General features: G+C 35.7%; 2 protein-coding genes across 2 annotated transcripts in view; both read right to left on the bottom strand.

Annotated features, from left to right (window-relative positions):
* Window positions 1-22,146, bottom strand: part of LOC308697125 (uncharacterized protein) — a 450,215-nt gene that overhangs the window by 248,580 nt on the left and 179,489 nt on the right. The window lies entirely within an intron of this gene.
* LOC308696804 (uncharacterized protein) lies at window positions 1,271-13,925 on the bottom strand (the record flags this gene model as incomplete). Its single annotated transcript, XM_081375704.1, has 9 exons — window positions 1,271-1,726; window positions 2,656-2,709; window positions 3,876-4,121; window positions 4,400-4,711; window positions 5,002-5,054; window positions 12,723-12,855; window positions 12,947-12,973; window positions 13,091-13,336; window positions 13,919-13,925. The coding sequence occupies 9 exons, from the start codon at window positions 13,923-13,925 to the stop codon at window positions 1,584-1,586; spliced, it is 1,221 nt and encodes a 406-aa protein (XP_081231830.1). The 3' UTR covers window positions 1,271-1,583.

Here is a 22,146-nt window from a genome sequence, read left to right as displayed (position 1 = left end):
AAATTCCATTTCATTTAAAAATAGGTCATTAAAATCCAACAGAATATTACAGTCAAAATGTTATCAAAAATTGTTTTACAACACATGTAAAAAAAAAATGCTTGTTGCACAGTTTGACATCTTTAAATCCCCTAGTGGTCGGTTAAAGGCAACAACAGCAAGGGGAAAAACTCTAAAGAAGTTTAATATTGGAAAAACAGCTTGGCAGGAGCACAGACTCAACTTTGGACGCGCTCTTCCTCATCTTTACACTTATTTAAAGACATTTATACAAAGCAAACATACTAAGTATTTTTTTCAAGACCTTTACTGTTAGGCACATACGATATCTCGATATTTTCTGGGATTTTGTTGATAACGATAATATGACGTTATTTGTCGGAGAGTTTTTGTGCTGGTTTGTCTTAACTGGTTTAGGCCTGACTCAACTTTTAGTCTTCATATATCAAGCTGATATTGTCTCCCTTAAATTGATTTCCAAGGGTTTTTCTTTTCTTTGCATGGATATTTTCCTAACCTAGATGCATGCATCATCTTTTATGACAAATTCTTTCATTTAATCAATAATTTCAGTTAGAATAGTAAGACACAATCGGATGTGTCTCATGCTCCGCCCACGACCGCTGACGGACTGTCCCGTATTAGCATATTTCCTGTATTAGCATATTTCCCATATTAGCATATGTCCGCCCTCATACATTTGTACACTACGGAGCCCCTAAAGGGACATGGGGGTGGAAAAAAATTAGAATGGGATAAAAAATAAAGAGCTACGTACATTAATGTAGCGTTTCAGTATTTGAACTTGGACTCAAATATAAAGGAAGTTTTGCGTATATAAACAAATATAAACAAAGTTTTGCATGGGAACGCAAAAGATTTGATTAAACATTTTTAAAAAAATTCTCCCATCACAAACTTTTTCCACCAACACGTCCCTTTAGGGGCTCCGTAGTGTACTGTCCACCAAGGCATCACTTTACTTGTCTTGTGTCCACTCCCCCCATGGAAGAGAGAGGGGTGGGGGGAGAAGTTGCTCATTATCATTTAAAGAGACATGCACTGAAACGGGTCGCTGTGAACAGAGCTGTTTTAGAGGAGGTAAAAGGGTGTTGTTTTACACAACCATTGAGGAGTTTTAAGTATGTAACAAACTTTACATGAACACCCTAAAGAATCACACCAACTTGTGGAAAATGGCCATCCGATGACCTCTTTAACTATATTATATATATATAAATGTAAGACTCATACAGGGGTATTTTTTTTTGCATATCTTGAGTTCCAGGGTCATTCTGACTGTATTCTGCTAGTCTACATCACACAGTGAAAGTGTGCACTATCAAGGCCTGTTTTTTCAAAATGAGTGACTCAATAATGTCTGATTCCACATCATTAAACAATAATAATTCAATAATTCTGATATTATTGTAGATGATATGGATCACACAGCTGCAGATATTCAGTATGTTGACAGAATCCTCTGTAAACCTGTTGACTCTGAAGGTGAATTACAAGTCTCTGGATGTTCTGGGCCACTTTACAGTTTAATCTCGCTCCGCACGGGCCCTCGGGAGAGATTATTACAGGCCTGCATTCTGATCCGGCGGCAGCGAGTAAAGTCTATTCAGACACTGGGGTTTCTTGATGACAACAAAGACAATCACACCCACCAGAGCCAGCAGAATCACAGGCAGTCCAACACTCCAGAACCAATACACTCCAGCTGGAAGGAGGAAGGTGGGAAGAGAACTTTTTAAATGCTTTTTTAATCTCACTGCATAAAGTGTAACTCTCGCCAAAATGCAACCTAGGGTCTTTTTGTTGATCTACCCGAGGAAAACTTTCAAACTTTCATTTGAAAGCATAATTAGGATGGAAATGCCACTTTTTAGTTTGACTGTATTTTCATTTTTGGTCAAATTGCCTTGTGAATGGGAGTGAATGGGGCACGACTATGATAGCATTAAAAATCGCTATTTTTAAAACACTAAGAAGGCTCGACACAACATGAAACTTTGCTGGAAGTATCACCAGGGGCTCTACACATGAACTCCAGCATTGAAAACTCACTGTAGCTGTGTGTCAGCCGGCATTTTGACAGACAAAAATAGCCGATTTCTGAATGTGAATGAACTGACTGTGAATATTGTTTCTTATTTAAGCATCCTTTTTCAAATACAAGGGCAATATTGATTTTCACTAACAACAAAACAACAAATTATCCGTGAATTTATATGGAATGACGCTTTAGGAGCTTTCCATCTTTACTCTCCTCCCTGTTACGTTGCATTCAGAGATCGACTATTTTTGACTGACAAAATGCTGGATTGTTCAAAATCTTTCTTTTTAGTAAACTCTGTGAACACAAACAATGTTCTCAATGCTGGAGTTCATGTGTAGAGCCCCTGGTGATACTTTAAAAATAGCGATTTTTGATGCTATCATAGAAGTGCCTCATTCACTCCCATTCAAAAGGCAATTTGACAGAAAGCGAAAATACGGTCAAACTTAAAAGTGGTGTTTCCATCCTAATTATGCTTTTAAACTAAAGTTTGCCTCGGGTAGATTAACAAAAAGACCCTAGGTTGCATTTTGGCGAGAGTTACCCATTAAAGATTTTGTAAAGCTCTCAATGCCTCCTGTTCTACTTACTATGTTCAGGGTCATCCGTGCGTTCTCCTGATGAGCCGGAGTCTGATCTGGATTCTGTAGAGGAGATTGAAAGGTTAAGACCACGATATAGCCTACTTCAAGCGAAATCGAAGAAACAAACTGATGTGACGTTATTTCGAACAAAATCAGGCCGAGTTCGAGACAGCTTGCCAAAGTGAACCTTCTGGAAAATTTTGCTTCGGCTGGTAAATGCCTTGTACTGCCATTGATGTGTGGTGATTACGTAATATATACAGTCAGACCAAAATATATTCAGACACCTTCAACATTTCTCACATTGTCACAGTTTATTCACTATAGTTTAGAAAATGGTAATAAAATATGACAAGAACTTTAAACTGTGTCAGAACAAATTCATCTTAATAATGTCAGATAACTTTGAGCCAAACATGCTCAACAAAGTGTCTGAATCGTTTTTGGTCCCATATCTGTATACATTTTACTGGTAGTCACTGTATGAAGAATGTTTGTGTATAATATGTCACAGTTTACTTTATTTAGCTATCCTCACTTACATAAATTAACTATAGTGTCCTGCACCCACAAGTAAAAATAGTCTGAATAATTTTTGGTTTGACTGTATGTGTGCGCCTTCTTTCACATGAAAATCTTTTCTGGCTCATTTGAGCTGTTCAGTGAGATGTCTGAAATCATGAACACACTGGAGAGCTGCTTTATAGTAGAAAATGAAGATGTACTTCTAATGAAACGAGACATACACTGTTGTTCATGTCTAATATGGCAACGCTGCTTGATTTTAAGCAAACTATTGTGTGATATATAAATAAATGTGACATATATACCGTTACTGGAGTGCCGTAGGGCTCGTACAAACGTAACCACGTTGCAATGATCAGATGCAATACTTATGCTTTATTAAAAATGCTTGCTGTTTTCTCAATTTTGTTGTGTGTTTATTTTGTTACTGAAAGGAAAGAGTGCAGCACATATTCATATATTCATATAAACGCTGCTCTCAGCAGTGTTGGCGGAGTCAGATGTTATATAACAGTATATCGCTCCTCACGCATTAATAAACTTCGTTTGACCCCTAAACGAAGAACGAAAAAGAACTTCACCGTGAGTATATCAGGAACTTCAGTCATATAATTTAGCATTTGCTGTTCAAATCATGATGAATAAACCTCAGCTGTAAAATAAGCTCATATATCTCTCCTCATCCACTGATCTTCTCTCACCTGTGACTGTGACTGTGATCAAGACTTCTCCTTCAGAGTCCAGAACTCTGTATGTTCCAGTGTCATTGGCTGTAAACTCATTAATGGTCAGATTTCCATCTCGATCAGTCAGTCGATCACTGCTGACCCCGTGACCTCTCGTCCACACCTCTGTCCAGCCTTCACTAGAGTTTCTCTCCACTTTATCAGCGTTGGACAACAGAACATCCAACTTCAGCTGCTCTCCTTTCTTCACAGAAATATCATCTGAGGAGAAACAGAAAGACACTTTATCCTAAATTATTGTTATAATGGTGTCAATCAGGCAAGGCCATAAACACATATATAGATTTAAGTGGAACAAATGCAATCTGTGGTATAATATTCCAATATTCCAATGCGAGACATTAGAAAACCCCATATTGAAGATGAATAATCTGAATAAGCGTTACGTGTCACATTCATTGTCTCTGATTACAGGAATTCATGGAATACCAGCACAATCACTGAAGGAAAGCTGATGGTTTGATCAGTTTTGACTTTACCATGAATTTGAAGATGGTATTCCCTGATTTGTCGCTCCAGCTTTGACTGATCATTAGTGTAATGGACTTTTAAAATGTATTTTCCAGCGTCACTGTAGATCAGATCCTTGATGAAGATGTCACATGATCCTTTTTTAAACACTCGGCTATTTTCAGTCTTACATTCTTCATTCTCACAGACAGGGATGTTTTTTGACAGTCTGGTGAAAATAACATGAAAAATGTCTCTGGCCTCAATATCACAGGGCAGGGTGGTGTTTTCTCCTTTTTGTCCCGTCACATGTATAGAGATGTTTCCTACAGTGGTGGTTTCTGCAAATACAGACAGTATAAATTAATCAACTCACTTTCTTCAGAGTTAGCTTGTTCACCTATTAAAACAGTATTTCTTATTGGCCTTTGCTAGCAAACAGACAAATGAACTGGAGTGAACTGGATTAAGTCTGGTTGTGGGATATGATAATGAATATGCTGGGGAATTTCCACCATCAACCAAAGTCTCTTGGCTGAGTGACACGACAGAGACACAATCGACTACAATAACTCTACATGGAACTGGAGATCAAGCATTGTTAAAATGTATAAACAAATATGATACTGACCTCTATATCTGATAAAGCAAAACAGCAGCAGAAGCAGATTCAACCCTCTGAACCTGATGAGAAACAGAAGAGCTGGTTTATGTCACAGATACAGGCTAATAATCACAAACACATTATACAGGGATAAAACGCTTTCCTGAGCGGTAAAATATTACTAAACATTCACTTTCATTTAGTCTGAATTTTTAACATGCATCTTACATGATAAAAATGACTAGCCTAATAAGAAACATCAAACTACTGTATAACATGAATCTTTGCTTTAATAAATGATTCCTGTGTAATACTGAAAATGATTAGTCAAACTCAATACACAAACAACACACTTTAGAAATTCAGAGATAATCTAATAATTATATTAATAACCCCACTAGGCTAATAACAACCATTATCATAATCACAGTAACGGATATGTTCATCATAGACCTGTCGACTCATTTCCGCATCAATAGCGCGATTAGACAATAAGTTTCTAATAACAAAAACCCACAGACGGGATATTGTAAAACATGAAAACTTACATGATAAATCTGCTTTCAAGAGTCTTTTAATCAGGCTTCAAAACGTCATTAATTATTGCAAGATTAGCGAGCGGTGACAAGGAAAGAAAAATGAATGAAAACAAATTTGATAGTAATCTCGTCACACACGAGCTGATTCTCGGTCACGTGTCTTACAGTAAGTGAAAACCTATTTTTTACAGTCTATGGTGAAAACACAACACAGCAGAAAAGGCATTCCTTCATTCAATGACGTCGAGGATTGCACTGACGTTATATACTACGCTGCTTATATTTTTTTCTGAATAGCCTAACGTTAAATAAAAAAATAAAAAAAGTGTTGTGGAGTGAGGGAACTAAAATAGCATAGAGCTATGTTTTTTTAGTAACTTTATTAGCCTTTTTCTGGATGTTATGCTAAAATTAGACTTATGCGCTACATAGGCCCATTTGTTTTGTTTTTTTGTTTTCTTTTGTTTTGTTTTTTCTGTCAAAAACACAATATTATATTTATTTACCATGTTGCAAACCTTTTTAAATACTCTGAAAAATTGCTTGAAAAGTAAGCCGTGTCTGTTTTGTCATTGCGCGTTAGTGTTCAGCTATCCAAATGTTTAAAAATAATAATATTTCCACATATCGAGCTTCTCTCACCTGTGACTGTGATCAAGATTTCTACATCATAGTCATATTGACTTCTAAACTGCTGTTATCTTTATGTTTTACAGGTAGGCTATGTAGAGTGAGTTGGGTGTCATCAGCATAACAGAGGTACAGTACGACACACCAAATTTACTTGTAATTGATCCCAAGTGTATCATGTATAATGAGAATATCTATCCCTGCCGAGGATAAATGAGCACCAAGGCTAACTGAAAAACTTCTATTAGGCCTAGATAAGAATGACTGGAGCCATTTGAGTACCGTACCTGTGATACCAATCACACGTTCCAGCCGAGATGAAAGAATCCTGTGATCTACAAAGTCAAAAGCCATCTGAAGTCTAATAGCACTAAAGCCATCATAGTGTCTTCAGCGCCTGTAGTCATTAAAAATCATTAAAAACTTTTAAAAGAGCAGACTCAGTGTTGTGAAGGGTTCAGCCAGACTGAAAATATCAGAGACGGATTGAATGTGCAAGTAATTCAGCAACTGTATAAAGACAAATTTTTGGTGAATTTTAGATAGAAATGGCAGGTTGGAAATTGGTCTATAATTTGCATATAATGATTCGGTGGTGGAAACACAGAATTCAGCAGAGAATGAGGATCCAAATGCAGTTTATAATCAGTAGTCTAATCCAAAGTTATAGTCCATACCAGTCATTCAAGATTACCAGTGAGTGACCATCATTACCACCAGAGGGCACTCCACTATGGGATCAAATTCCCGCCAAATATATAGCGGTCACGTATAAAAAAATAATAAGCGTGAATCAAAAATTTAAAAACACATGTAAAAATATATTGCACAAACTGAAAAAAAGAATGCAAAATGATAAGAATAGCAAACAACGTGGTCACGGATCAAAATATAATAAGCGTGAATAAAGAAATAACAAGCATGAATAAAAACTTTAAACACATTAAAAGTTATTTTGCAAAAAACTTAAACTTATGGTCATGCTTTGTTAAAAAGTATGGTTTTATTACTGTGTACTTTGTGCTTTCTTGCATTTTCTGCTCATATTTTACTCTTTTGTACGCTTGTGATGTTTTTCTCTTCGCTCTTCTTTCTATGTTCTGCGCTCGCTCTTCCAAATGTTGCAGTTCGAGTTTCATGTAAATTAGGGCGGGCTTAAGCGTCACCATTGGTCCACTAGTTCTAGATTGACAGATACTCCTCTAGCCAATCAATCGAAGAGGGGAGTTGACGTCACACTAATGCGACTCGTGGTACAAGCTGTTTATGTTTGTACAATTTCTTCAATCCCATTATAATATACTAAAATGTTATTTTCTAATACTTTTATATACTGTTCAATTTCTTATTTGTGCTTTGATATGTGCATTTATTAAATTAATTATTTTCGCTTGGCATACCAGCGTGATTACGTCACCGCACACTTCAGTGGGTGGTGCGCGCCCGTGAAGCACTTCATTCTGAGTAAATATAACAACAAAGAAGCACTGCTGCACTCTCTTTTGTTTCATTTTTCTTTAATCATTATACTCTTTTTCAGGAGTGCTACACTTACAAGGGAAGACGGCAGTTCAATTTAACTTTACAAAGACTTTCAAGCAGTAAAGCTATCTGAACTCTGGACATAAATAATTAAATTCATTTTTTTTTTAGATACATGAGAATGTTAATGTGCACACAGGTAATTGGTGTTAAACAATATTACTTGGCTCATGATGCCAATATGTTAAGGCTGCTGTTAGCGAAACATCCTGCAATTATGAAACACTACAATTCGTCGCAAAAACTAAGTTAAAAACGGCCATTGTCTGAAGACTTTAGGACTTTGACCTGTCACCGCTACGCATTGCCTACCTTTTTTTTATTAACCTCGCCAAATTTGACAAGATTATTGAAAATGATTGTGTTACAGAGAAGATATAGAGAAACCAGTTGAATTTAATACAGTGGTTTATTACAAACTTACTGTGTTTACTTACATAGCTACATAATTGCATATTACTTTAGAATTAATGTTTTAAATATAGCTTAAAATTTGAATACAGTAACATCTCCATCAGCGATAGGTAACGTTGTTTCTAGAGTGCCGCTGTCCTGCAGAGTTTAGCGTCAACTCCGATTAAAAACCTCACCTGTCTTAAATATCCTAAAGACGATGATTAGCTGGTTCAGGTGTGTTTGATTAGGGTTGAAGGAGCTAAACTCTGCACCCAGGAGTCAGGACCGACATTACACATCCTTGTTATTGATTAAATATGATTTTAAATATGAAATATGATTTTAAATATGAAAGTAAAACGGCCAGTAGGTGGTGGTGGCTGCTTGGAGAAGATCGACGTTCGCGGTGCCAGGTCCAGTGCATTAGAGGTGAATGATGGATCATCAGACAGGCATAACTGTAACAGGTCGTTGTTAGGATGACGAATTTAACTATACCATATTGCCAGGTATACGCGTATACCGGCAACAGTTTGAGTTGCAGGCACACATGCAGTTTAAAGGTGTCCTGTTGATGGTCGTCTTCCCCTGTATAACAAGTAAGCATCAGTAGCCACGAGTCGCATTGGTGTGACGTCAACTCCCCTCTTCGATTGATTGGCTAGAGGAGTATCTGTCAATCTAGAACTAGTGGACCAATGGTGACGCTTAAGCCCGCCCTAATTTACATGAAACTCGAACTGCAACATTTGGAAGAGCAAGCGCAGAACATAGAAAGAAGAGCGAAGAGAAAAACATCACAAGCGTACAAAAGAGTAAAATATGAGCAGAAAATGCAAGAAAGCACAAAGTACACAGTAATAAAACCATACTTTTTAACAAAGCATGACCATAAGTTTAAGTTTTGTGCAAAATAACTTTTAATGTGTTTAAAGTTTTTATTCATGCTTGTTATTTCTTTATTCACGCTTATTATATTTTGATCCGTGACCACGTTGTTTGCTATTCTGATCATTTTGCATTCTTTTTTTCAGTTTGTGCAATATATTTTTACATGTGTTTTTAAATTTTTGATTTACGCTTATTATTTTTTTATACGCGACCGCTATATATTTGGCGGGAATTTGATCCCATACTCCACCCCGGACTATTGTCATTCCCTAATGAAACTACATTTCCCATAACTCTCTGCCTGGACTTATTATCCCTGATTGCATCCAAAGGTTGAGAATCCAAATGCAGTTTTTAACGGGAAAATCCAAGATCATAAACCGTATGCAGGCAGTGGTCAAAAGCACAGGGTAATCAGTCCAAACAATGACAGGGCACAGGAACACAGAGAACAGGGAGATGATGCATTTAAATAGACAGGGTTATGATATGATTAACAAGACTGAAACCAGTAAACTAATATTGAGCATTGTCTATGGAGACAGTGAGGGACGAGGCCGCATCTGCTGGAACAGAAAGGCACCACAGCTGACAGGTGTAACAATGAGTCATTTTGGCTTATGTCATAATTATAAATTTTTGAGTCATAATTTCGACTTTTCAAATCATAATTCCAACTTTTTATCTCATATTTATGACTTTTAAAGTCATATTATTTATGCATGATTTGTGATTAAAATTATGGTTAAAAAACAGCAATAGTAGTTGCCAAAATGTACCATACTAAAATACGATGACAATGTTTTGAGTGTTACTGGATTGCATAATGACGCCTGAATGTTTTACAGCTTACACCATATATTTAATAAAAGTGATATTATGCAAATGCACCAATTTAGACACCAAACTAGTACAGGTGGTAAATTAGAGAGTGAGATGGTAAATCACTGTAAGTGTTGAGTGCCACATGCGGCTCTGCGTAATGTTCAGCGCGACTGAAGCTTATTTTAAACAAGATTCAGTTTTATTTTTTAAGCAAATGCAACAGAAGTAAACTCTTGAAACATCCTCTATTTCACCATATTAGAATATATATATATATATATATATATATATATATATATATATATATATATATATATATATATATATATATATATATATATATATATATATATAAATACAATATACAAAAATGTATATATAAATAAAAATGCATACCAACATATTACTTACAAATGTTGTTTAATTTGTATAGTTAAATACAAATACATACAGTTGTCAAAAAATCTCAACACAATGAAATCAATTTAAGGCTGGAATACACTGACCTTTAACCCAGTTTACAGTCTGAATGAGTGGACGGTACGCTGTAAAAAAAAATCAACTTGCAAAATGTTCTTCAAACAAATGTAGAAAAGTAGCTTGAACAAAGTCAGTTTATTATCTTGCGTGAACTAAAGAATCTAAACATGTTGCTAACAAATGTTTTGTTGACCTTACTTAACCTTGACCTTAAGTTGACCTTACTTAAGTTAAAATGTTGTCCCAACTTATCTGGAGTTATACAATTTCATGTTTATCAATTTAACAAAAAAAAATAAAAAAAATGTGGTAACTATAATTAAAAAGATTATTATTGCTTTGCATTTACTGGCTTAATTAATGCTGCTGCTGTTATCACTGTAGTAATGTTAATTTCATGTAGTTTGCTTTGGAAATCAGACATGGAGATGAAAGAATAAAGATTGCAGCTGTGTGCAGCTAAATGCTAAACAATCTGTAGTTGCCTTGAAAATACATTTTAAGTCCATAAGACTACCTGTTATTTATTAGATGAACAAAAGTATTTAAGTTGACTTTAATTAGAGCAGATTAGTTGAGTTAACTTCAAAAGTTGAATGTGATAGTTTGTCTTATTTGTTTTTAAGTTAGGAAAAAAAAAAAAAAAAAAAAAAACTTGACACAATGTAGTCGTTGCTGAAGTCCGAGTCAGACTGCAGGACTGAGCTGAGAGATTTATTTATTTATTTATTATTTAGGATCCCATTAGCTGAAAGTCTATGCAGTCAGCTAGTCTCCCTGGGATCCGCTCTAAAAATGTACATTATTACATAACAACAAAAACATTTCATCATAACAATTAACACATACATATTTCATATCTATACCTACATACACAAACAAACACAAACACATACTCATACATACATACAATTTAATTTCAATTTATGATCAGAATAAATATAACATTATTATAATAACCTTGCTTAAAATAAAAATAACAAAACCTACATCAATAAAAAACACCTAACACCTTTTTTAAATGACAGCTTATTACAAAGCTGACGCACTTGAATGGGAATGTTATTCCAAATAACAATAGCTCTATAGAATACTGTTTTCTTCATAAAATTAGTTTTTGGATAGGGGGTCGTTATATGACCATTATTTGCCTTTCTGGTGTCATGGTTATGCACGGAATTACAATACACTATTTGATTAAACAGAGTAATAGGCATTTTCATTTTCAATGTGTTATATATCATAGTACTTAAAGTAACTGTTATTCTTTGGTTTAAAGTGAGCCATGAAAGAGTAGAATACATCTGATCTCTACTTGTTTCAATTGAGCAGCCCAGAACAAGTCTTGCTGCTTTATTTTGTGCAACCTGAATTTTTGTCAAGTCCTTTTTTGATGCTGAGGACCACACCTCAGTGCAATACGACAAGTGACACAATATTAATGACTCTGTTACTATTTTTAAAGTTTTCTGATTCACATACTGACAGCATTTTTTTGTTACTGCAATGCCACATCCTATTCTGTTAACAATAGTATTTATGTGTTCTGTCCATGAAAGACTACTATCAATAACCAAACACAGAAAATCTCATAGTATATTATTGACAGATTTTTTTAGCTTAATCAGGGAACAATTATATCCAGTTGGAGGAGATTTTGTTATAATTTTAGAACGCATTGTTTTCATTTGTCGTGTGTCTAGTAACGAGGGACATGTTTCTGCCTGAGTGTGTTGAGCTCGGAACAATGTACAAAGTCTAGTAGTGTGTGATATCCAGTTTTTTAACCCTTTAAGACAGCAAGTGTATGATTCATAGTGTTTTAAAATATGTATAGTCGTGTTGTGGATTCCAACTTTCCTCAATCCATAGTCAAGTCACATATATTTCTAGAGCTTTTGACAGAACAGGTTGTTTCAAAGCAGTCACATCAATAATATTGTTGAATATTAAGCAGCTTCACAGTGATAAACAGGGAAATAAAGATCAAATAGAAATTTAACTATATATTAAAAAAATCTTAAAAGAGTTCTAATTTTTTTTTATATATATATTAAGATATATATATATATATATATATATATATAGAATATATATATATATATATATATATATATATATATATATATATATATATAGAATATATATATATATATATATATAATGCTTTCTGTTGTGTTTTTACTATTAATACTTTAGAACTCTTTTTCTACTAAAAAACTATATTTCTGAGTTCAAGAACTAGGAATGGTAAGCTTTCAGTTACTATCTTTTCAGGGTCTAAAAAGTAAATCCTGACAGTAGTTTTTTAAAGCCTAAAGAGAGTTGCGCTGGAGTAAGCTGTTAGTAAATCTGGCCCATAGAATCTTGGTGTGTATTTATATATATATATGATGGAGAAATATGTTGACAGAATCTGTTTGACGCTCAAGGAAAATACCTCACCCGAGCAGTCCAGCAATCCTCAACACAATTTGAAGTGCCATCATCACTATATACCCAATAAATATAGTAGTAACAAAATACACATACAGATTCTCTGACCAACTCCAACTTTCTCGATCAGGATGGAGTGAAGCTGGGAAGAGAGCACACATTTTACATTTTTAAACTCACTGTATAAAATAAAAACTCTAAAACAGCCTATTACTTTACTGTTCTTCTGTTACCTGTGTGTTCTCCTGTTGAGACGGATTCTGTACAAGACATGAAAATATTAGTCATACAGTTTAGCTTCAGTATGAAAGAGAAAAAATCCACACTCATGATGTATTAGAAATATTATTTCTCCTCATCCACTGATCTTCTCTCACCTGTGACTGAGACTGTGATCAAGGTTTCATTATTAGAGTCCAGAACTCTGTATGTTCCAGTGTCAGTGACTGTAAACTCATTAATGATCAGAGTCTCGTCACTGACAGTCAGTCGATCACTGTTGACCCCGTGACCTCTCGTCCACACCTCTGTCCAGCCTTCACTAGAGTTTCTCTCCACTTTATCAGCGCTGATCAACAGAACATCCAACTTCAGCTGCTCTCCTTTCTGCACAGAGATCTCATCTGAGGAAAAACAGAAAGACATTAATAATTATAATAATGGTGTCAATCAATGCCATATGCACAATTTACTAAGGAGACCAAATGTAATCATTTAAAAAATAAGCTACTGAAAAGCATACTGTAATCAATTAATCTGGATATTTGATGGGATGTGTGGCATTTACTATCTTTGCTGGTTTGCATTGCTATCATTATCAGGACATCCAGAAAGCACATGTTGATGGTTTGATCAGTTTTGACTTTACCATGAATATGAAGATGATACTCCAGGGTGTGTGGCTTTGACTGATCATTACTGTAATAGACTCTCAAAATGTATTTCCCAGTGTCACTGTAGATCAGATCCTTGATGACGACGTCACATGATCCTTCTTTAAATACTCGGCTGTTTTCACTCTCACATTTTTCACTCCCACAGACAAGGATGATTTTTAACTGACTGCTTAAAACAATACGAGTAATCTCTCTGGCCTCAGATTCACATGTTAGTGTGACACTTTCTCCTTTTTCCCCCGTCACAGATACAGGAGTGGTTCCTGCAAATATAGACAGAATAAAATTCTTTCTACCTAGAATTCCTACCTAACATCGAAATGAGTGTTAGAAATTAAGAATTGTTACAATTTTCAAAGAAAAATGATACTGACCACAATGACTGATAAAGCAAAACAGCAACAACAGAAGATTCAAAAACCTGTTGAGAAAACAGAAGATGTATGTGACACACACAGACACACTCACAAACACAGGGATAAACGCTTTCCAGAGCGGTAAATATTACTAAACATTCATTTTCAATTAGTCTAAATATGTGGATTTTACATGATACAAATGGCCAAAATGAAACATCAAACTTTAAACTGAATCGAATAACCACACTAATAAAAAACATCATAATCATCATCATTATAATCACAATAATGGACACATTGACCCAGCTTAAAACTTACATGGTAAAAATTCGGTATGAGTCTAGTTTTCATGCGTCAAAACTTTGTAAACATGTTTAGCAATGTTTAAACGTTTAGCAACGAAAACGAAACCAAAAGCATCACAAAGCTGAGCTCCAACAAGCAACATTCTGCGCCTCCGAGTCCTATCAGGAAGAGTGTCATGACAGAGCTGCCAAATCTCATGCATTCACCGCGAGACGGCGATTGATACTTTTCACACGCTCTCACACACATCCATTTTCTCACGCACAGAAAAATCGCGAAGCAAAGAGGACACGGACACCGACAGACTAGACAGAGCAGGTTACTTAATGATATAAAAAAATCTCAGCTCTCAGATTCTGTCAATTTCATTACGAAATTCAAACAATAAAATCTGTTTGGGTGATTGTAAATGTGACGCGACAGATCCCTAGTGGCACGTGACCCGATCATCTCTACTAGCTAATAGTAAATAAACACGAATGAACAATGTAGAAAGATACAGTACAACTTACCGAAATGTATATTCATCATACATAATATCGACCAATCAATCAAACAAATGGGTCAATAAAACAGCTGGAGAACAATTATGTCACATATTTACCCCAGGAAAGAGCCATGATGAAAATGGAATGGCCAGGAAATGACCATAATAGGCTATAGCACATTAGTTGGCTAGAAAAAAAGAGCTATAGAGAGTATTTGTTAAATATGTGTAGCCTACTATATTACATATTTATTATATTTTTACTTATATCATTAAATTAATTTGTTATTATAATAAAAAAACGCATTATATTTAATTTGAGTTATTTTTAACCTTAAATAATACTACCAGCTGATAGGGCTCTCTGTGTGTTTACAGCATTAGGTGAGTTGTTTTTTTCTTGAGAAAAATTAACGCCTATCTTGTGTACCTAATATTTATCCAAATGAGTCAATATTAAATCAAATCACAATAATTGAAGTGAAATAATAATAAAAAAGCGTAGCAGAAATTGTGCCATGTAAACATTGTAACATGTTGTCACTAAACCTAATCAAATTCAGTTTAGTTACTAATATGTTAGTGACAAACGCAATGCACTTATTGTGATGCAATTTTTTTTTTTTTACATCCCCTCAATCCCCCCTAACCATTGAATATGCAATAATTGCTATGCGACTACATATCTGTTTCTCATGCTGCAGTTCAGAATGATGTTTTCTCCCATCAGAAGATCTTCCAACAGACAAATCTGGAGAGACATTGCTAAACACATTATTTTAGGCTATTTTTAATAATATTGTATTTGAGGTTGATATGTTAATTTCATAAATGCTTGAAACAGAATATAATTACCACTGGACATCAAAAATGTACAAACACAAATGCAAGTGAAAGAGTGGAATACAACTGAAAGAAAACAAAGACCATAAACCTAAAACTATCCCAACAATACTCAACATGAACTCTTCCACTATGCTGTAGGCATTATTGTAACAAAGCCAATAAAAATAAGGGTGATTTACAGGTTCTCTACTGGACCAAATATTTAATGTGGGCTCAATAACCAAGGAAACACTCAAGTACCCCAAATTAGTCAGATACCAATGTAACAATTTTATTTTTGTACAATCATATTATTAAAACCTAGGGGGAATGCAATCATGACAGGTACAATTAATGATAATCAGCTTAGAAAAGAATAAGACATCAACGAACAGGATAATATATTCAGCTCAGGGTTTCAAAAGTTGTTAAATAAATACATTGAATCAGTTCATGTGATCACCAAACATGCATAATTTCATTTCACAGCAAACCTCAAAGCCATATAAATATCCATTAATACATCACTTAAATACCACACATGACAAATATCAATCAGGACATACCATCGATACCACTCACGCTAAATACATAGACAAGAGACATATGAGAAATATAACCTGCTCTCCTACCCCTTTACTCACACACACGCTCGCTTACACAAATAGTGCCAGGACAGTAGTTGCACACATGAAATAAAGCCTTCCCGGCGAACATACATGTCAACAACCCATACATAAGAGAGTACTGCTGGCTACCCAACGTGGGTTACAGTGTTCAGGGAAATCAAAGGCAGCCACCAAACTTAATAGGGGAAAACCATAGACTGTAAAAGAAAAAGAAAAAAAACTCCAGCAAAATATCCCTTCCAGTCTCTATACGTACAATCTGACCATTAATGAGTATACAATCTGAGCATGCATAATGTTTAGAGCAAATAAAGTTTATTTTTGTACCTGTAAATTAGTTTTTTTCCAAAATATGAATATTCGGTAACACTTTACTTGAAGGGTTGTGCATAAGACTGACATGACACCGTCATGAATATGAAGGAGGTTTTATGCATGTTTATGACAACTGTCATTAAGTGTCATTCACTCAATTATGTCGTTTTTAATGCAGAGATGACATTGTTTGAGGTGTATTTGTCATGACAACTTGACATAAACCAAAACATCATGACCTGTCATAAATGTGTCATAAACATGACATAACAGATTAATCATCAAACTTAAGAAACTACTTAGCTTTATGGGTTAACATTACATTATATTTCTGACCACTTTTTTTTTCAGTGGTACAAATTGAATTTGAAATTAAAATCTCATTTAGTGTCAATACTGTCAAATTATATTATAACTAATACTGGAATACTGAAAAAAAAAGTGGAAATATATTCATGACACAGTTATAATGGCCTCATGACAGCCAATGTCAAAACCAACCACATGACAGTTTAATGTAACATTAACCCATAAAGCTAAGTCGTTTCTTAAGTTTGATGAATCTCAAACAATGTCATCTTTGCATAACAAATGGCATAATTGAGTGAATGACACTTAATGACAGTTGTCATAAACATGCATAAAACCTTATGTCTTATGTTATGTCATGATTATGAAGCTGTTACGTCAGTCTTATGCACACCCCTTCAAGTGAAGTGTTACCTAATATTTACACCAAGTGAAACAATGCAACAACAAAAAAACCTATTAAAAAACCTTCAAAATTAGATTCCATATTAAAATACATCATTAAACCCACCGAAATATTACTGTCAAAATATTATCAAAAGTAGTTAAAACATGTCAAAAGGTTTTTTTTTTTTTTTAAATCCACCAGTGATCAGTTAAAGGCAACAGCAGCAAGAAAGAAAAAAACTCTCTACAGAGGATTAATATGGGAAATCCTCGTGTTGACACTTATTTGAAGACATTTGTACAAAGCAAACATACTAAATATTTTTAAATACAAGGAATGCATAAAGTGCTGCATGCATAAACTTAATTATCTCTGTGTTCTTAGGGTGTAGGGATGGTTCCACATAAGAAAAAACAATCCAAAATAATTATGTTTTGCTGAGTGTTTTTGTGCTGGTTTAGGCCTGCCTGATTTACAAAGCTTTTTATATTCTTTATATTCTGCACAGAAAAATGTGATATTTTCTCCCTTAAATTGATTTGGTATTTTTATATTTATATGGGCATTTTGTATAAACTTATTAGATGAATGCATTATCTTTTATGACAAACTCTTACATTTAATCAATAAATTAAGTTGGAATAACAAGACGCAGTCAGGTGAAATCAGTATCAACAAAATCTATATTTGGCACAGAAGCTGAAGAGGCATTTAGATGTGTTTACACTGACTGTTCAATACTGTTAAATCATTCAGGACATTCATTCAGGAATGAAACAGCAACGGTTCTGCTGTGGAATGATTTTGGACTATTTTAATTTGTGAAATAGAGAAAAAAACGCCTTGTTTGTTGACATTGTATAAACTCAACATCACACTTGCAATTGTGCTGATGTTTCTTAAAGGAACTAAGATTGTGGCCAAACACTGGTACTGCAATCACTTTCAAATGACTGTAGAGCAGTGTATCCCCTCCCCCTCCCCCCTGACTCCAGGTTGCCAGATACTAGGCTGCAGGATCCAGCAGGAACGTAGGCTGACACGTTTGTAGCTGCAGCTGTGGTATCTAGAGCAGAGCTGGCAACCCGGATGCTGAAACACAACTGACTTCGTGATTGGTAGATAGATGGAGGGTGGAGCATCAGGCCAAAACACAACATGACAACATCAACATCAGTTGAGGGCTGCAACTATCACTTTTAAATGACAATATCCTGGCCGGACCACTGTTGTCAGTGATACAAGTATTTGAAATGAACATGATTTCTTAATGTCTAGTGACATACAGTATCAGGGCCATTTTATGATTAATTGAAATACATTTCTTACATACAGCTCCTTTAACTATATGATGATGTCAGCTTCACATTAACAGATTATACATATTTTACACCTGCGGCTGCAGTGTTTCCCGAAAGCATCGTTAGCAAACTATGTTCTCAAGTTCCATTGTTATCAGCAGTTCAATGAGTCGGTGTTTCCCGAAACCATCCTTCTAACGAACATTCGCAAACAGCATCGCAGAGTTGTGTGTTTGAGCAAAAATGCAAATTAGTCCTCAGATGCATGTCTGTAATTTACTGCAAAACATCTAGCATTAATTTCGATCTCAAACGGAGTCATTAAAATAAGTTATTACTCCACCAGGTGTTTGAACGACAGTATGGTTTCGGGAAACAGTCTTGACTCGCTAGTTGATTTCTTCAACGATGCATCGCTACAGTAGTTCAGCAGCGAGTTACAGCGTTGTTCTGGAAACACACCCCTGTGCAGTTCTGGTGGCTCTGAAGATGATTTAAAAGTTACCTGTGTTGTCGCTAGATGTTCTGGGCCACGTTTACTGTTTAATTAAGCCCTGCACGGGCCCTCAGGAGAGATTATTACGGGCCCTCAGGTGCTCCTCTTCCCCTATGGACTGACCCGAAACCTTAATGCTGGTGTTTCTTGATGACAATTAAGACAATCACACCCACCAAAACCAGCAGAAGCACGGTCAGTACAACACACAAGATCCAAAACGTTGCAGCTGGAAGGAGGAAGGTGGGAAGAGAATGCATTTTTAATGTTTTTTCTTTATTAAACACTGTTTAAAGGAACACTCCACCGTTTTTTTGAAATAGGGCTTATTCACCGTCTTTCCTACATTTAGATAGGTGGGCAAACGCATTTTTGTCTCAGTTCATGCATTGTTTTAGTTTGGCAGCGCCGCCTCTAGCTTAGCTTAGCTTAGCATAATGAATGGAATCCTTTGTTGCCAGCTAGCATGTTGTGAGTAAAAGTGATAAAAAAAAAACACACACACCTAATTACTTCTTGTGACCTGCGTATTCACAACGAGTAGGCTACAAATAGCAATGCAGATTAAGACTAGGTGATTTCCTAGGCAGATAGTGACATGGGACTATATTAGGGGGAAGCACAGGCGAAGCACTGCTACTAGGGCGCAGAGATATCACGCAACACATGAAATCCCCCAACTTCCGTCAACATACCAGCGTGAATAGTAGCTGGCTATTTTTCCTACAGTAGACATAGTGAATGGCGATGAACATGGCTGATTTTGTGAGAGACGAGGAGGGTGACTTCTCAGATAGTCAAGATCTAGAACCATACCTCTATGAACCAGAGTTTCAGAAGATGAGCTGCGTGCTTTGGAAATAGAACGACAGGAGGAGGAGGTTGCGATCGCTCGCCGGTATGTTGACGGAAGTCGTGGGATTTCATGTGTTGCGTGATATCTCTGCGCCCAAGTAGCAGCGCTTGTCCTGTGCTTCCCCCCAATATAGGAAATCGCCTAGTGTTAATCTGCATCGCTATTTGTGCTCGTTGTGAATACACAGGCCACAAGAAGTAATTCTTTTTTTTTTTTTTATCACTTTTACTCACAACATGCTAGCTGGCAACAGAGGATTCCATTCATTATGCTAAGCTAAGCTAGAGGTGGTGCTTCTAAACTAAAACAGTCCATGCACTGAGACAAAAATGTGTTTGCCCACTTATCTAAATGTAGGAAAGACGGTGAATAAGCCCTATTTCAAAAAACGGTGGAGTGTTCCTTTAAAGATTTTGTAAAGCTCTCAATGTCTCCTGTTTTACTTACTATGTCCAGTGTCTTTAGGTTTGTGATCATCTGTCTTCTTTGTTTCTGTACCAGATTCTGTAGAGAATATCAGAGGTTACTCAAACAGTTTAGTATTTGCTGTTCAAATCGTGATGAATAAACCTCAGCTGTAAAATCAGCTCAAATATTTCTCCTCATCGACTGATCTTCTCTCACCTGTGACTGAGACTGTGATCAAGGTTTCTCCTTCAGAGTCCAGAACTCTGTATGTTCCAGTGTCAGTGACTGTAAACTCATTAATGGTCAGATTTCCATCTCGATCAGTCAGTCGATCACTGCTGACCCCGTGACCTCTCGTCCACACCTCTGTCCAGCCTTCACTAGAGTTTCTCTCCACTTTATAGGCGTTGGACAACAGAACATCCAACTTCAGCTGCTCTCCTTTCTTCACAGAGATCTCATCTGAGGAGGAACAGAAAGACACTTTATCCTCAATAAATGTTATAATGGTGTCAATCAGGCAAGGCCATAAACATTTATTTAAAGGGGAACAAATGCAATCTATGGTATTATATTCTAATATTCCAATGCAAGACATTAGAAAACCCCATATTGAAGATGAATAATCTGAATAAGCGGTATGCGACACATTCAATGTCTCTGATTACAGGAATTCATGGAATACCAGCACAATCACTGAAGGAAAGCTGATGATTTGATCAGTTTGACTTACCATGAATTTGAAGATGGTATTCCCTGATTTGTCGCTCCAGCTTTGACTGATCATTATTGTAATAGACTTTTAAAATGTATTTCCCAGCGTCACTGTAGATCAGATCCTTGATGACGATGTCACATGATCCTTTTTTAAACACTCGGTCATTTTCAGTCTTACATTCTTTATTCTCACAGACAAGGATGTGTTTTGACTGACTGTTGAAAATAACATGGAAAATGTCTCTGGCCTCAATATCACAGGGCAGGGTGGCGTTTTCTCCTTTTTGTCCCGTCACATGAATAAGGATGTTTCCTACAGTGGTGGTTTCTGCAAATACAGACAGTATAAATTAATTCAATACAAACTGAACAATACACATGTGTTTGTCTATTCTCAGTAATAAAGGTCATCATGAAAAATTTTAGTAGAGTTATTTTAGTCACTTGTTCACATATCCAAGTGGATTCAACAGTTGTGAACTGATGATGGTGGAGTTTCTGTAATATTAAGTATCAGAAATGCAAGGAAAGATTAAGGTTGTTGATTAAAGCCATGATTTAAAATAAACAATTAAACGATCATCTCACTTTCTTCAGAGTTAGCTTGTTCAACTATTAATGGGGACCTATTATGCAAAATTCACTTTATAAGCTGTTTGAACACTGAGGTGTGTCTGCAGTGTGTGAGAACAAACAGCCTATAGTTGTAAAAATCCACTCACTCGTTGTTTTATAATCCCCATTAATAAAAAGCAGTCTCTTCAAACATACTGATTTCCCCTTTATTGCAATACAGTACGGAACACAGAACACAATAGCATGCTGTAGTAAGGTTAGTTGATAAGGGTAGAAGGGATAAGGGAATAAGATAAGGGAATCTGCAAACATTTAAACACTTTAATTATAAAATAAACAAACACAAAACGAATGTAAAGCGACAGCCTCCCACGAACGAGTGCCGCACACATAAACAAAACGTAAAGTCCAGGCCTTATCCTCTCTCATCCTTCACTGTCGTCGCTCCAGAACACCTGAACTCCTCTGTGAGAAACTCAGAGCGCAGGTGACACTCATTAACAAAGCATTCAGCGCTAATTTTATATCTTTATTTCTCCTCTCAACATAAGTTGTTTTCTCGTGA

Source organism: Scardinius erythrophthalmus (genome assembly GCF_964197995.2).
Source record: "Scardinius erythrophthalmus genome assembly, chromosome: 10".
Classification (NCBI taxonomy): domain Eukaryota; kingdom Metazoa; phylum Chordata; class Actinopteri; order Cypriniformes; family Leuciscidae; genus Scardinius; species Scardinius erythrophthalmus.
The sequence above is the reverse complement of the archived record's forward strand: the minus strand, read 5'-3'. Positions and strand labels throughout refer to the sequence as shown.